General features: G+C 43.4%; 1 protein-coding gene across 1 annotated transcript in view; it reads left to right on the top strand.

Moving 5' to 3' along the window:
* LOC126323215 (SET domain-containing protein SmydA-8-like) overlaps positions 1-17908 on the top strand; it is a 111029-nt gene extending 93121 nt beyond the window's left edge. The window contains exon 8 of the mRNA XM_049994615.1: positions 14533-17908. Within this exon, the coding sequence (XP_049850572.1) occupies positions 14533-14822 (290 nt within the window). The 3' untranslated portion in view covers positions 14823-17908. The remainder of the gene's footprint in view (positions 1-14532) is intronic.
* The last annotated feature ends 294 nt before the right edge of the window (positions 17909-18202 follow it).

Raw genomic sequence — 18202 nt, 5'->3', positions numbered from 1 at the left:
TTCCCCTTTCCAAAATCTTTATGCATTGTCAAGAAACACCCCAAAACATGGCTTTTGCGTACCAAAACTGGGCCGCAGACTCCAAGATGGTTATTCACAGCAAGTGGCTGTAATTTTTACGAACTGTTTCTGAAATCCCGATCTCGAACAACTTCCAAAATTTTCTTGACATCTTTATGCGTTTTCGAGAGGTTCGGAGTTAACCCTGCTTTTACACAAAAAACAAGCACGTAAAATCCTATGTGAGGCAAAAACGTAGTTTACAAAGCGACGTAACAATGAGAAATATGCAGTTAAGTCTCTCTATTAACAGCAAAAGGGTTCTGAGAAACGCATATGGTAGTACTGAAGCACATCCAAAATTTTTGTGCGTGCAAAACCCGGCCTGAGTTTTAAAACACTTTCGCGTTATTTCAGTGTCACATAAGTAAACAATCAAAATTTTCATGTGACTGATGTGCCCAGATATAGTAGGGATAAGAAGGGAACCAGTGGAAAAAAAAGGCGAATATGCTCTTGTTTAAAATTCTTTTACTGAAAAGTGGGATACTAGCTGCCTCATTCTACCTTCCTGAGCAACTTTAAAAATTTTCCAAAATGTTTTGGATTGCGAACATATTCGTGCTATTTTATGCTTAGGGTGAAGGAGAAAGTGACAATGGGAAAGAGACGGAAGAGTAATAAGTTTTGTTTGGTAGTTGACAGTGGTCAAGCTGTAGAAAGAGCGAAGGAGACAACGGCAGTGCAAGAGAAAGAGAGAGACACAATGGTCGTGCAGTATAGTTGACAGTAACAAAACACTGCTGGGAAAAAAAAACAAGGAGACAGTGCCAGTGGGAGAGGAATAAAGAAAAGGAGAAAGTTGAGGTGGATGAGGGCCAGTGGTAATGAGAGACAGAGTGTATGATATTGACAACAACGAAGAGAGAGAGGGTTCAAATTGCTCTGAGCACTATGGGACTTAACTTCTTAGATCATCAGTCCCCTAGAACTTAGAACTACTTAAAGGCTTGGCAGACACTGATCTACTTCGAAAAGGTCTGAATGGCAGGACACAAAATACAGACGGGCATTTGTGGGCATGTTCACTGAACCCTTTGGGCTGTACAGTCTCATTGCTGCTTTCAATCAACGCAGCAGTAGTAAATGTGAAGGTCTGAGTTGTCGCACTGTTGAGGCGATAGGAAATTTGGGTAGTGAGAGACTGAGAAATTCAGAAAACAAGCTGAAGATGTACAATACGGATGCAAGTCAAACTAGAAGTAGTGCCAAGGGAAAACTGCAATTGGAAGATGAAGAGGTCCCTGATGGTGCAAGCTATGCTGCTGGCATATTTTTTATATAACAACTTTCTACTTCATAGTCCATAGATTTATTTTTTCAATAGTAATGTACATATTCTATTTCTACTCGATAGACCCAAACATGATTTTTCACCACATGACGTTATTTTTAACACGAATAGGGATGTTTTAACATTGTCAGGAAAATAGGACTGATGTTTAGAACAAAAAATCAAGCTTAGAGAAAAAAATTATATCTTCCCTTGTAAGAGAGAGTACTAAACTCATATAACTACAGCAGGTGCACACGGATTGTATCTATGGTCTCTTAGATTTCAAAACTTTTGACTGCAAATTTTCTGAGAAAATATACTGTGTGGTTATATTAGTTTGGTGCATACGTTCGTAGCTTTTTTCCATAAGTTTGAACATAGAAGATATATGTATCAGAGACTTTGGTCATCAATAACAAATTCTCCTTCAGCATTTCAACAGTCTGTCAAGGCTGTGGTGGCTTTTCCGATTCCTCGACTTTATAAGTCAATAGTTTTGAGGCTAACAACTCGTTGAACCTTGTTCGGAGCGCATTTTCATCCGGGAAGGGAGTTCCTTGAGGGTTGTTCTTTTGAGAGCGGGAAAGGTGAAATCTGAGGGCGAACGATCAGCTGAATAAGGTGGGTGCGGAAACTACTTCCCAACTCAACTCCTGTATAGTGTTTTTTGCCAGGCAAGCGAAATGCGAGTGAGCGTAATCCTGTAGTAGAATCACTTCTGGCTGTAGGTTTTTGGATTGCGTCTGCAAGGCACCCCATTTGTTGACAATAAATGTCAGTAGTGACGGTTACGCCTCGGGGAAGCAGCTCATAGCACACCACATCGTCGCCTTTCCACCAGATGCACAGCGTTATCTTTTGTGGACGCGCACAGGACTTTATATCGGGAGTTGCTACTTTGTTTGATCGGACCCACTTCTTTCTTTTCATTATATTAGCGTAACGACAATATTGTTCACAGCCAATTTATAACGACCAAGCTGAAATGCACATATGACCAAAGCTGATTTTTGTGATTTTGGCTTAGAGCTAGTGGTACCATACAACCGATTTTTGAACCGTCCGCATTGCATGCAAACGTCGTACGATGGTGGAAAGATCACAGTTCATCACATTTGCCAGTTCTCGAGTACAATGGTTGAAATGGCTCTGAGCACTATGCGACTTAACTTTTGAGGTCATCAGTCCCCTAGAACATAGAACTACTTAAACCTAACTAACCTAAGGATATCACACACATCCATGCCCGATGCAGGATACGAATCTCCGACCGGAGCGGACGCGCGGTTCCAGACTGAAGCGCCTAGAACCGCTCGGCAACACCGGCCGGCGAGCAAGAAGGAGACAATGATAGTGTGAGGAGGCAATAGTAGTAGGACAGAATGAAAGGGATGTGTCTGTGATACAGGAGACAGGACAGAGAGAGACAAAGAGACAACGTGTTGGGCTGAATGAGTGAGTGAGACTGGGCAAGTGGATATCGATGGGTACAAGCGACTTACAGTGATGGACCAGTAGATGTGATCAAGTTACAGTTAGGGGAGCTAGTGAGAGTGAGCGGTGAGCTGTACGTTAAAAAGAGTGCGCATATGTTGGCATGCCAGAAGTTTTGGAAAAGTTTCTAAAGGTGCTGAGGAAGGTAGAATGAGGCAGCTGGTACTCAACTTTTCGATCGGTCTTTTAAACAGTTACATGTTCGCCTTTTTTGTGCTCCGATAGGAGCATTTTTCCTCTGGTGGGAATATTGTTTCTGTTTCTTGTGCTCTCTAGAAAAGAATTTGTACTGAGAATTTTCTCTGAGGTAATATTCAGCATCATTCTTAGAAGAACGAAATCATAAGTCATGCTAGTAACTTACGACGTACACTGTGCAGGCTCGTTGCTGTTAACTATCTGATAAAAAGTATCCGGAGACGCCTATGTAATGCGGAATAGATGGCACGAGACGCTTATCCTCCAGAATAAAAGGAGGCGGGGAGTACTGTGTTGCCAGCTCCGTAACTTAGAATGTGGAGTACTCATTGGATGACACCTGAGTAACAAATCTGTCATGGACATTTAACCCATCTAAAAGTATAAAATAGACGGTTGATAATGTGATTGTGAAGTGGAAACGCAAAGGAACAATCACAGCTAAACCAGGAGCAGACAGACCTCATGTATTGCCTGACAGCGGCCGTCGAACAGTCCAGAGGGTGGTTATAAAAAATAACATTTAACTAGCGGAAGGCTCTACCACTATACCGCCTAGAAGTGCGCTTGAGGTAGTGTAAAGAGCGGACGTCAATGGACAGTGGTTACCTGGAGTGATGATCCACGCTGTCTCTGCGACTGTTCAATAGAAGGATTTTGGTTTGGTGTATGTCTTGCCTGATGTCACACCGGCCGCGGTGGCCGAGCGGTTCTAGGCGCTTCAGTCCGGGACCGCGAGATTGCTACGGTCGCAGGTTCGAATCCTGCCTCGGGCATGGATGTGTGTGTAATGTCCTTAGGTTAGTTAGGTGTAAGTAGTTCTAATTTCTAGGGGACTGATGACCTCAGATGTTAAGTCCCTTAGTGCTCAGAACCATTTGAATCATTTGAACCTGATGTCACGTGTAGTGATAGCAGTGAAGCACGGTATAGGTCGTCTTATGCTATGAGGGTGTTTCTCCTGATTAGAGTGTGGACCCCTTGTTGCTCTTGAGAGAATGCAACATACGGAAGGAGATGAATACGTGTTACAGCATTGTGTACTGTGTGCTGTAGAGTAACAGTTCATTGACGATGACTGATGGTTTCAGCATGACAACGTATACTAGTGTGTTTACGCAATATTTTGTGAGCATTAACTACGGTAGTGAATGAAATTGGAATAGTTTCCAATAAAAAATAGTTGTCCCCATTGCTGAAATGGGGTGTCCGCACTAGAGTTCAATATATTATAACGATGTTAGGTCGACACACACCATATTAATGCTACTAATAGGTTACCGAATACTTTTGATCCGTTAGTGCAGTGGTCGTAAATTTTTCTGTTTAACAGCCAATATTCACATTCTGGGGTGGCACATCGGGCGACATATAAGGGGTAATTCAGAGGTGTTGTTTTATGCAAACCGCACGTGCGAGATGGTCATATTCTCTCGCTCGCTATGCGAAAACTATTAGTGCTACAAAAAACGATCAGGACCTTTTTATTGGAAATTTATTGTAGTCAAGTTTTATACTGGGTATGTTTTCGCTAGGGGCCGTGGTTTCCGTCTTATTCATGAAAAATGTACAAAGGTGAACTTCAACCGCAACGCCACTCCCAGACTCTCCCAGACTCAGTCCCCACCGGTCAGGATTTCTAGTATGTTGTTCGTGGCACTTCGTGCTGCCACTATACAAAAATTTGCGAGTGAATGAATTATTTAACACAGTCGACCTTTTTTATTCTTCATTGACTGGCCTTACTAAGCCATTAGTTTAGTCGTACTCTTACAAATAGTAAAATTGACGTTTTTGTAACTTCACCAAATAATTTTGTGAATTTGAACAGCATAAAATTAAGAATTACGTCGCTGAATGCGTCAGGACTTCTGACTACGAAACAACTTACCTTGTAAATATTAAGTTTGGATCAAACTGTCAATGTAATTAGTTTTAGCGTAACGTGTACAAAAATTGTTTTTCTTTCATTACGCTCACGGTCATATTTAAAACAATTATGTTAACGAAGTAGTCGACCATGCTGGTGACATAATAGCCCTATCAATAGGAAGCAAAAAAAAGGTAGAATCTCGGAAACAGTTCATGTAGTTGGAAATATTAGTGCACTAGTAGGACGGAGCGCCACGAACAACATAGTAGGAATCCTGACAGGAGAGGAGTGAGTGTGGCAGTGGAGGTGTGCATTTGAAGGTCACTTTTGTACTTTTATATTGAATAACTCGAAAACAACGGCCTCCAGAGCAAACATATCACAGTACAAAATTTAACTACATTTAATTCCACGCAAAAGCATCCTGGTTCATTTTTTGCTGCAGGCTGATAGTTTGCGTATAGCGAGTGACAGAATATGAAAATCTAGTGCGTGGTTTTTGAAGGTCAGATATAACATTAAGGGTTTCGTAAAATTACATCGGTAGGGGCAGGTGAATCATCCTGTACACTCAACCTGGATAAATTAGTGTATCATAAATCACAAACAGACTAGCTTTAGTAACGGCATGATGAGTTGGCCAGCGACCCCGCAGCGCTGATGGCTAAGAGTCGCACCATTCGGAACACTTATTGTCCACTGCTCTCTCTTTAATCACTGCTACCCTCAACAAGCCCAAGCAGGTGACACTTGTTGCCTGACGAAGTGGTGTTCTGTTGTCTGCGTGGGCGAATGATAACTGACAGCAAGCGTAAATGTATTTGTATTTAAATGCATTACGCAATATGAGGCACAATCACAAACGTATACTAAGTGTTTTGCTTGCCATTTGTCTTCTACTCACTGAGTTCTATTACAAGCGCCTTAATTTAATTTCGTATCCATTGGTGCAATTATGTACAGCATTTGAAGATGACTGTGACTGTAACGGTCATACACAAATCCATGTAATGTCGATGTCAAAATGTGTGCCTCAGCAGCTGATCGGTACGAGTCTCACTCGGCGCGTGTTGTCCGTACTGGAAGACAAACAGTAAAACATTCCCCGTCTCACATTCTCTAACTCTGTAGTGGCCGAGCTACTCACCCCTCTGCCCTTGAGGTTAGCGGCCAGCTTTACTTTGCTCACGGCCTAATTCACCAACGTCAATCAAAATTAAGCTCATCTTAAAATATTACTGTCTCTGTAAATATTTTTGTTTCTTACTGAGTAGGGAAACTGAAGTGTTAGGAAGCTCTGAACGCTGGCTAAAACTTTTAGATTCGGCTTTTTCAAGTTAAATGCTTCTTTATATATAAAAGTTTAAATGCTCGTCTGTTCAAAATCGTTACTCTCCGATATCTATCAACCGATTCCTCGGAAGTTTTTACTTCCTGTTGCATTCAAATTCGCACGTGCTGTTATGTACCTGCCGGAGCGCCATATCGTATATAAATAATATATACCATACGTTGTTATCAAAAAGCAATGTTTCGTTTGTTCAGAATCTTAAAATCTCCGAAAGTTCTTAACCAAATTTTTTTTTAAATTTTGGTACAACTTTTATTTCGAATACACGTGTGTTTTTATATATCTACTGGAGTGGCATATGGTATATGAATTTACGTATATCTTACATATAAATAATACCCATAAATGCAATCATAGAACTTTCGGAGATTTAAGATTTCGAATAAACGTTTACCCTATATAAGTAAAACTGCAAATGCTCGTTTGTTCAGCATCTTAAATCTCCGAAAGTTCTTCATCGATTGCTTCAAGGTTTCGACACAACGTTGTGCTCAAATAAGCGTGTCTTTTCATGTAACTATTTTTTATGTGTAGAATATGCAAATAACTACGTAATATGTAAAGGGGAAATAGTGCAACGCTGCTATCAAACAGGAAAGTTGTATTTATGGCATATTAGTTTACTGTTCGAATACTACTACACAATCTGAATTTGCAGCACAATAAACAAGGCTCAAGATCAGAAAGAGGGGTAGGGGGAGGGAAGAGGAGATGGACAGGGGCATGAGAGGAAATGGACATAGAAACCAGCAAGGCTGTAAGAAGGCTGTTTAGGTTTTTTTTATTGGTAACGCCACATAGCGCTTTGTATGAAAACCACTGGCTGTGCTGTGTGCAGTCTGTGGCTAGTTTGCATTGCTGTCTGCCACTCTAGCGTTGGGCAGTTGACTGTTAACAGCGCATAGCGTTGCGCAGTTGGAGTTGAGCCGCCAGCAGTGGTGGATGTGGAGAGACAGATGGCGGAGTTGTGAGAGCGGATGATCTGGAGAGAGACAGTGACTTTGTAAGACTGGATGTCATGAACTGATATATATAATATGACTTTTGAACAATATTAGGGTAAATACATTGTTTTTTCTCTATCAAAATCTTTCATTTGCTAACTATGCCTATCAGTAGTTAGTGCCTTCAGTAGTTTGAATCTTTTATTTAGCTGGTAGTAGTGGCGCTCGCTGTATTGCAGTAGTTCGAGTAACGAAGATTTTTGGTGAGGTAAGTTATTTGTGAAAGGTATAGGTTAATGTTAGTCAGGGCCATTATTTTGTAGGGATTATTGAAAGTCAGATTACGTTGCGCTAAAAAATATTGTGTGTCAGTTTAGTGTTGATCAGAATAAGTAAAGAGAGTAATGTCTGAGTACCTTCAGTTCCGCTCAGATGTTTGAAAATCAAATAATGTAAGAGGTTTATCAGTACAGTCATGTATAATTTTTCTAAGGGACGTTTCAAGGTGGACATTGATAGAGAGAGGGTGCAGGTGGAGATGGAGACAGAGAGGAGGGAGAAGATGCACACAAAAAGTCAAAGGAGATAATAGATAGACAGTGGTGGACGGAGAGAAAGAGCAGTAGGATATGGAGAGAAATGAGGGAGGAGAAGGTGATCAGAGAAAAGGAAAGAAGGCAATGGACAGAGGGACAAGTGAGGAGAAGAAAGTGGACAGAGAGAGGAGGGAGGAAGTGGTGGGCAGAGAGAGGGAGAAAGGGGAAGCAGATGGAAAAAGTGAGAGTGAAGGAGAGAGAGAGAGAGAGAGAGAGAGAGAGAGAGAGAGAGAGAGAGAGAGAGAGAGAGAGAGAGAGAGAGAGGGAGGGAGGCAGGGGAGAAGAAGGAGATTAGAATGTATATGCAGTTCCCAAACATATGATTTCTTTGTTTTCCATTTAACCAAACACAGCCGCGGAAACGGATGGGTTTTAAATTACTAATATAAATAAAAAATTTAAATGTCAACAAACTTGATGTATTAAAGATGTTCTCTCGGATCTCGTAGCTTTATTCATCACTTTCATGATGAACTGCCTATCTTTTTGTTAATAGCCATATTTACTGAGACATTAACTACGGTAGTGTATGAAATTCGAATAGTTTGCAATAAAAATAGTGGTCGTTTACATGTTTGCATTTGGTGCATGTTACATCATTGTTTGCTGTGTATGTAATATAGTTAACATGTTGAGAGCTATATCTTCAACAATTCGTACTAGACTTAGATCAAGTTTTACATAGGGACCCATGTTCAGAAATGATTCGTTTCCATGTTAGAAGGGAAACAAGATATACAGATTACGCTCATATTTACTGTGATGTTACAACAGCTGTTAGATATGATGACCACCAAGTTCGGTGCACAGAGTGTACCTGCGCATATGGTCGTATTAACTCTGTCCAACATGTGTGGGTATGGTTAATCACTTCTGCCGCAGCCATGATCCATACAACAATATCTTCCTCCAACTGGACAGAGGTCTCGTAAACAAAATTTTTCATGTGGCCCCACAAGAAAGAGCCCAAATGAATCAAATCTGGGGATCTCGGTGGCCAAGCATGTGGTCCACCTCGACCAATCCACCTGTCCTCCGACTAGGGTCAGATGGTTTCGGACGCGAACTGGTAAATGTACTGCCATGCCTTAATGCTGGAAACGCATTTCGTGCCGAATATCCAGTGGCACATCTTCCGAAAAATCTGCCAGCACTTGTTGCAGGAACATCAAGTACTTGGCACCAGTTGGGTGGGGAGGAAGGATATACAGCCCAGTACCATGACCATCGGGGATACCTGCCCAGACATTGTCCTGAAGGTGTGCTGAAATGATCGTGTACACGTGTTTTGGGGTTTTCTTGATCTCAAATGTGACTATTTCGAGTGTTCAAAACAATTTCCCTGTCGAAAAGCGCTTAGTCGAAGAAGAAAATTCGCTTTGGGATCTAATGAAAATCCGCACAACGGTGAAAAAAGCAAGTACAGAAATTGACACATGGCACAAAATCAGCTGGGAGTATGGCGTATACCTCCTGATGGTTATGTGGGTGAGTTGCTGACCATGCTGAACACGTCAGACAGACAAGTGAGACGCATGCAAGTCACGAGCAATGGCTCTAGTAGTCGTCGATTTTCTTCAGCTTGATGAAGCACTTCCTGTTCCAATACAACAGAGCGCCGCCTTCTGTGGCGCACCACAGTTTGCTCTGTCACTTGCGAATTTCCGACTTTCCAGCAGCCATTATTCCACTCTGGGAAACATGGGAATGGGATGCGGTGGAGTCTTACTGTTTGGAAAATAATCGTGGTACAAACGTTGGACTTCACTTCCATTATGGCGAGCTTCACCATACATTAACAAGACGTGGATGTACTCTGCGAATGTGTAATCAGGCATCCTGTTACTGCAGTACTAGTGACTGTAATGTCAAATGACGCATCACCAGGAAGCACGAAAACAGGGTAGATGGGAACAGAGGATATCTCATTACATGGCGTCATCATACCATTCATGAATGTGGGTAGAAAATGGTTCAAATGGCTCTGAGCACTATGGGACTTAGCATCTGAGGTCATCAGTCCCCTATAACTTAGAACTACTTAAACCTAACTAACCTAAGGACATCACACACATCCATGCCCGAGGCAGGATTCGAACCTGCGCCCGTAGCAGCACCGCGGTTCCGGACTGAAGCGACTAGAACCGCTCAGCTACCGCGGGCGGCAGCCTACCAAAACAGGTGAATTGAATAAGAAACGTCTGAGTAACTCTTCGAAACGAACCGTTAGGAGACATGGGTTTTTATGTAACACTTGCTGTAATAAGTTCCGTCTACAACACCTAGAAGTGAGTAACATGAATTGTGAAACATCCTGTATAGTGCAGTCACTTCTGATTGAACGTGCAAACGATAAAGGGAAAGTGAAATATTCATAATAAACGTCATATCTCATAAACAGCTGGAGACACGGAAACGAGGTTTTGAGAAGTGATAGTGTTTTGCCATATAATTGACACGTGAATCTTTCTTATCTAATGTGATACATGAGCAACAACAGAATTTTTTCAGTGAAATAATGTAATGCCCATCGATAGCTTGTGAAATGAGTTTCAGTAGTTTACAATGATGCAGCCCAATATCTAAAATTATTTTATCCAATACTCAACTTTATTATTTTATCCAAACAGAGAATTAACGTGGTTAAGGAAGGATCACACGTTTACCAAGCATGACATTTTCATCAGCAATTGACCACGTTTGTCGTATGTTGTCTGTTTAGTAACACACTGTTTCAGGATCCTGTCGCAATTGAATTGCATTAGCATGTTAGTGAGGTGAAACTGTGTAAACCACACTGTCGTCTGGTAAGAGATACCAATTTTAACATGGCAACAAGATAAAGAAGAAATGATTTACAAGTCAATCAGTAATAAATCGCTCATTCTGCAGCAGTTTCAGTGTAATTCTCTGACCCAGGGCCTGCCATGGCGTGCCGAACTGCACGCGTGTGGCGTGTGCGGACGAAAGCCCGCCCTGTCACTTGTGTTTGCTCGGTCTTTCTTGGAAGTACACGGAACAGCGCGACATTTCATTTAGCATTACGGTGCGGCATTTTTCTGTCAGCACAACTCTCTGAGTTCGGCAGAATCGTGCTTTCAGCGCTGTTTAACCTTCACTAATTGTCAGTATTATGAATGGCGTTCACAGCTCCAGCGGTTGTTTGCACAAAAAGAGGAAGTCTAGCGATCTATCGCTGCATTCCCTAAAACTGAATGGGAGTGGCAGAAGGTAATGAGGCGTATTCTGAGTTCATATACGCGACAGGTACTGGATATTTCCTATGAAACGACATTACAATACCATGTAGAAAGTATTTAAAGGTTTAGTTGACAATGAAACAGCACAGTACCATAACGATCGAAATGGTTCAAATGGCTCTAAGCAGTATGGGACTTAACATCTGAGGTCATCAATCCCCTAGTTTTAGAACTATTGAAACCTAACTAACCTAAGGACATCACACACGTTCATATTCGAGGCAGGATTCGAACCTGCGACCGTAGCAGCCGCGTGGTTCCGGACTGAAGCGCCTAGAATCGCTCGGTCACAGCGGCCGGCAACGATCGACAGACAGGGTTCATTGTTCCGTACATCAGAAAGCAGTTTTTTGCTAAATTTAAAGGCCTGGTGCACGTGAAGAAGGTGGTGGTACGAATAATAAAGTTTCTGAAGCTTCAGGGACTATTCCATTATCATTTGCAACAGTTTTCAATGGAACTGAACTAAGAGTATGGAATCTTCATGTAATACTGCAAAGTACGTTGGTAAAGTCAACCATATTTCTATTTAAAACTCGCTGTTGTTGAATTTATGAAGGAAAAGGAATGCATAATGGAAAATTAGAACATCCAGAATGCACTGCAGACCTTGCATATTAGGTGGAATTGAGTGCAACACTGCTCACAGTAAGAGATCTCAAGGTACACTATGTGATCAAGAGTATTCGGACATCTGGCTGAAAATGACCTTTAAGTTCGTGGCGTCCTCCATAGGTAATGTTGGAATTCAGTATGGTGTTGGCCCACCCTTAGGCTTGATGACAGCCTCCACTCTCGCAGGCATACGTTCAATAGGGTGCCGGAAGGTTTCTTGGGGAATGGCAGCACATTCTTCACGGAGCGCTGCACTGAGGAAAGGTATCGATGTCGGTCGGTGAGGCCTGGCACGAAGTCGGGGTTCCAAAACATCGCAAAGGTGTTCTATAGGTTTCAGGTCAAGACTCTGTGCAGACCAGTTCATTACAGCGATGTTATTGTCGTGTAACCACTCCACCACAGCCCGTGCACTATCACCAGGCGCTCTATCATGTTGAAAGATGCAATTGCCATCCCCGAATTGCTCTTCAACAGTGGGAAGCAAGAAGTTACTTAAAACGTAAATGTAGGACTGTGCTGCGATAGTGCCAAACAAAACAACAAGGGATACAAGCCCCTTCCATGAAAAACACGACCACACCTTAACACCAGCGCCTCCTAATTTTACTGTTGGCACCACTAACGCTGGCAGACGACTTTCACCGGACATTCGCCATACCCACACCCTGTCATCGGATCGCCACATTGTTTAAATTGATTCGTCACTCCACACAACGTTTTTGTACTGTTCAATCGTCCAATGTTTACGCTCCTAACACCATGCGAGGCGTTGTTTGGCATTTACCGGCGTGATGTGTGACTTATCAGCAGCCGCTCGACCATGAAATACAAGTTTTCTTTTCCCACCTAATTGCCATAGTACTTTCAGTGGATCCTGATGCAGTTTGGGATTCCTTTGGGATGGTTTGGATGAATGTCGGCCTATTATACATTACGACCCTCTTCAACTGTCGGCGGTCTCTGTCAGTCAACGGACGAGGTCGGCCTGAATGCTTTTGTGCTGTACGTGTCCCTTCACGTTTGCACTTCACTATCACATCGAGAACAGTGGACCTAAGGATGTTTAGGACTGTGGAAATCTCGAGTACAGACGTATGACACAAGTGACACACAATCACCTGACCACGTTGGAAGTCCGTGAGTTCCGCGAAGCGCCCCATTCTGCTCTATCAAGATGCCTGATGACTACAGAGGTCGCTGATACTCAGTACCTGGCAGTATGTGACAGCAAAATGCACCTAATATGAAAAACATATGTTTTTGGAGGTGTGCGGGTATGTTTGATCACATAGTGTAACATCCTTCTAATTTGGTGCGTACACACTTAAAAAGAAAATCGCCTTTAGAAGGGACACATTATGATAAACACTATCCAGTTCCCTAAACTCACTGGCGTTAAAGAAAACGTGAGGTTCGAAGAATTCATTGTGGCCTTGCAAGAGTTACAGGGGTAGTTTTATGAAGATTTTTAGGACGCTATCAATCTTACAACTATTTCCGAGCTTTTTTAGAGTCTGTTTGCCATTTCAGTTGAAAGCTCCCTTGTGCATGTGCAGATGCAACTGATTGACTTGAAAGGTTACAATGACAAAATTTTTTTATGTTTAAACTTTCCGGGGCGTCTGCATTGCTTTCCTTAAGTAAAGCTTTTGAGTTTTCTGATGAGGTTGCAAAAGTGATACGATATTTTGATCGACAAATTTTTTTTGTGAGAGAGACTTTTTTTAGATTATGAAAGTAAGTCACAATTCCGTGGCAACTTGAGTGCGGAACTCTGTGAAATTGTCTGCGTCTTCCGTAAGCCAGCAGTTTGTACCAGATGAAAACTATTTTACGTCTTCAGCGTGCCAAAAATTTATTAATACTGAAAATTTATTCTATAGTTCAGGCTCACCGGCCACTTGACCATCTTCTTCTTCTGTGCGGATGCACAAATAGTGCTCGAACTGCCGGCCGGGGTGGCCGAGCGGTTCTAGGTGCTACAGTCTTGAACTGCGCGACCGCTACGGTCGCAGGTTCGAATCCTGCCTCGATCATGGATGTGTGTGATGTCCTTAGGTTAGTTAGGTTTATGTAGTTCTAAGTTCTAGGGGACTGATGACCTTAGAAGTTAAGTCCCATAGTGCTCAGAGCCATTTGAACCAGTGCCCGAACTCTTACGGGAATCGGCAACGCGCCGCAAGTAATGAGATAATAGGTAGGAGCACTACGAATGTAGTGCGGGACAATACGTTAAGAATGTGGGTTTCGCGCGAGGCGTGCCAGAGATAAATCCCAGCAGTCGCACTATTCTCTGTATCCTCGGTGGCTCAGATGGATAGAGCGTCAGCGATATAAGCAGGAGATCCCGGATTAGAGTCCCGGTCGGGGCACACATTTTCATCTGTCCCCGTTGACGTACGTCAACGCCTGTAAGCAGCTAAGTGTTTTCATTTCATTGTAATTTATTCTGTTTATGACCTGTGTTGTTGAGAAACTTGAAATATAAAACCAAGTAGCATGCAATGCGACTGCACTGCCCCTTAAATGTGGCGTGTTCGCTCCTTGCGCACGGACAGACTGGCGAGCTGGTTGGGGAATTTGAAAAGTTGCTGAGCGCTTTGGTACTCGTGCCCGGACAGCAAAAACCTTGGCTGCCCCCACTTTAACCCATTGTGGTTTTAATAATATACGGTTGGCGTGTCGAATTATCGGTGATATTGCCATGACCTGCTAATAAGATCGTCCGCAGGACCACTACCGTCCCCTCCTCAGCTACCGCCCTGCCTGCGCAGCTAGGAGCGGAGTAATTCTGTAAGCACTGTATTTGCTCACAGCTCCAGCAGGCCGGTAATAACAGGCGGCCGTGTGCTTTGGTTGCAGCGCTGTGCCGCGAGCTGCTGCTGACTACGAATTGCCTGGACCCGGGGTACGCGCGGCTGGCGTTGTACACGGGCGTGCTGCTGCACGAGCTGTCGCGCAGCCTGCTGGAGTCTGCGCGCCGCTCCGCCGGGGACCGCTCGGCGCTGGAGCAGCTGCTGGAGGCGCGGGCGCTGCTGGCCACGGCGCAGCGGGCGCTCCAGCCGGAGCCGCCGGGCACCGCCGGGGAGCGCATGCTGCAGCTGGTGCGAGGCGCGCAGCACGAGGTGGAGGCCCGCGTCAAGGAGGCCTAGCCGTCACCCACCGCAGGCACACTCTCTCTCTGCACTCGCCGCGGCCGCTGCGAGCCGTGCGCGGGAACGCGTTCTGTGCAGCCAGTTTCGTGTATCGCAAATGTCAGGTTGAATACTTTCTGCAAAGACTGTCGTCCACGAAACTTTTTTGTTCCTAAAGTTTCGTACAGGACTCAGCCGGATATCTTCAGAGGCGTTGTTCCTCCGTTGAGTCTTGCCGACTGACATATCGGACGTCCGAAAAGGACGTTGGTGTTTTAGAAAAGGGGGTGTGGCCAGAGTTACACGTCATAGAGATTATCCTTGTCGAAAATAAAACTTAACTATCGATTTTAGTCTAGTCAAAGATAAAAAAAACTGATTAGCGGGTTCTGCAGAGCTACTGTCCGTTTCATGGTCTCTTCTCTCCTATTAAAATCATCCCGATTTTTTATATTTTTCAGTGGCTTCTCGGCGTAATAGTTCGTCACTGTACATAAAATTTTTGTTTCAGGAGACTTCACTTCGTGACTTCCTGACTGAAGAGCATGGTTTGCTACAGCTGATTTCTCTATTTTCCCTAGTTGGCAAAGAATTTTTTGTTCCTTTACCCTTTTTTCCGGAAAATTACTCACTCATACGGATATTTAGTCGAGAACTCCAATCACCATCCGCAAAAAAGGGAGGTGACATCAAAAGTCTTGTCGATGGAGGGAAAAGGATTTTCTTGCTGGAATACCTGGACGCTTAAAACATGTGAAGCAGGATTTCGAGAAAAATGGCTACTTTGGGGAAAGAAGTACACATAATTTTACGACGAAATAACGGAAGGCCGAAGGACAAGCATGAGAAACAACGAGATGGAAGAATACACTTTCCCTCCCTATTGTTAAAAATGTAACAGACCAAATCGGGAAGAATTTGCAGAAATATGACATTAGACTGGCTTTAGACCAACAAACAAAATAGGTCAAGCACTTCGATCTGTAAAGGATAGACACAATCATCTGTCAGGAGGCGCCATATACATAAAATTACGTGCACGTGTTGTGAAGTTTATATTGGAACAGTCAAGATTAACGTGAATACACGCCTAAAGGAACACAGAAGTCTTTGCTGACTAGGAAAAATAGACAAATTGGTTGTAGTAGAGCATGCTCCTCACTCAGGAAGTCACAAAGTAAAGTTTTCTGAAGCAAAAATTTTATCTGCGACGACGAGATGTTATCCGCTGCTACTTAGAGACGTTCAAATGTGTGTGAAGTCAAAAAGGTTCAAATGGCTCTGAGCACTATGCGACTTAACATTTGAGGTCATCAGTCCCCTAGAACTTAGATCTACTTAAACCTAACTAACCTAAGGACATCACACACATTCATTCCCCAGACAGGATTCGAACCTGTGACCGTAGCGGTCACGCGGTTCTAGACTGAAGCGCCTAGAACCGCACGGCCACAGCATCCGGCTGTGTGAAGTCCTAAGGGACCAAACTGCGGAGGTCATCGGTCCCTAGACTTACACACTACTTAAACTGACTTCAGCTAACTTATACTAAGAACAACACACACACTTATGGGGAGGACTCGAATCTCCGGCAGGTGGGGACTAGCAATCCGTGCATGGCCCCTCAAACCGCGCGGCCAGTAAGCGTGGCGTAGAGAAGTCATCCAAAAATGTAAACACAGGGATAATTTTAATAGAAACGAAGAGACCATGAAACTTAGCGATATATGGACATCAGCTCTGCAGAATCGCTAAACAGTTTTTTTGTCTTTAACTAGACGACAATCGATAGTTGAGTTTTTACCTTTCACGAGGATAATCTCTATTTATCACGTGTAACCTCGGCCACACACATATATATATATCAGTCTCAGACGTCCTGCCAGTCAGTCGGCAAGACTAAATGGAGATCGCAGTTCTGGACGGAATGTTAGGAACAGAAGAGTTTTGTGGACCAAGACCTTATACCTCGAAAGGTTTTACCAGCAGCAATGTCATCCAATCGTCAAAGCCTTCATTTTATAACTGAGTGCAAAGCCCGCTCAGTCAACTGACATACCTGTCACCCACAGGAGACAACGCTCTAATACCATGTAAGACCTACTGTAAGCTTGACAGTGGCCTCATTTCGGCAATGAAGTAAGTCCATAAATAGCTTCAGGTTTGCCATACCCTGCTGAAGCCGTCGACATTTCGATCTTATGTAACTACCAAATTTCAGGAATGATGATTGCTACGCTTCATCCGATTTTCCAAGTGGTCCCAGCCATTTTATATCGGATTATCATCAGGTGTCTCAGCGGCGCAGTCGCCGTCGATAAGATACCGGAGTGTTTGTCGAATCAGGAAGGTATATCGGCAGCCCTCTGAACACATTCACGATGAAACACTCGGCTCCATTTGTGCTTGACAAATCCTTTATCCCGATAAAATCGTACACACGACCTGGGTTTCAGAATGTAAATCGCATCTTCAGGTGCTAAAAGAAAAAAAAAGGGGGGGAAACGAAGAGCGATTCTTCATAAAATTAATTAACACTATAAGGGTCCAAACAAATGTGAACATCATGAATGTAACAATTAAGCACATGTTGTCAGACTAACGTAATCTATGAACCAACTGTGAACGACTAGACGTGTGGCATCAGTTTAAGAAATCAAAATTAATGCATAAAAGCGGCAGACTGCCAATTTGTGAACCTCAGAAGTAGCTTGCCATGCAAGTGGCCAGCCCGCCGCATATCGTGGAGGCCCAGCGAGGCCGGTCAGCACGATGCCGCTCGGGCCTCTGATACGTCTGAGTGCACACACTCGTGAGGGAGTGGCCGCCACCGGAACTAATGCCGAGGGCGGGAGGGGCCACCGAAGAAATCATAGCTGACAACAAGGCCTCACACTCAGGTTTCCTCCCAAACGCTACCATCTACTAATAGCACTCGAACTACCTTATTTATGCGTTTCATTAGCTAAGACAGGCCTAGTACAGAGCAACCAATTAAAGCAAGACATGTAATGTATAATGCAAATGTCAAGAAAGAAATCAATAAAAGTGTATAATGAAACTGTCAAGAAATATAATAAAACTGTAGAAAAAAATTAATAAAACCATTGAATAAAATACAAACGATGCCAACCTACATCCCACAGTTTATGGCTTTGAATACTGTTGTTGATATTCCGGAAGACGGGAATGTCCACGATGTAATCATCGCGAAGGTGTAGAAGAAAGGGCAAGACTCTTTCATCGAGAATGTTGAAGTAAACATTCTAGTTAAGTGTGTGTGTGTGAAATCTTATGGGACTGAACTGCTACGGACATCAGTCCCTAAGCTTACACACTACTTAACCTAAATCGTCCTAAGGACAAACACAACCACCCATGCCCGAGGGAGGACTCGA

This window comes from Schistocerca gregaria, chromosome 2, assembly GCF_023897955.1.
Source record: "Schistocerca gregaria isolate iqSchGreg1 chromosome 2, iqSchGreg1.2, whole genome shotgun sequence".
Lineage (NCBI taxonomy): Eukaryota > Metazoa > Arthropoda > Insecta > Orthoptera > Acrididae > Schistocerca > Schistocerca gregaria.
The sequence above is the reverse complement of the archived record's forward strand: the minus strand, read 5'-3'. Positions and strand labels throughout refer to the sequence as shown.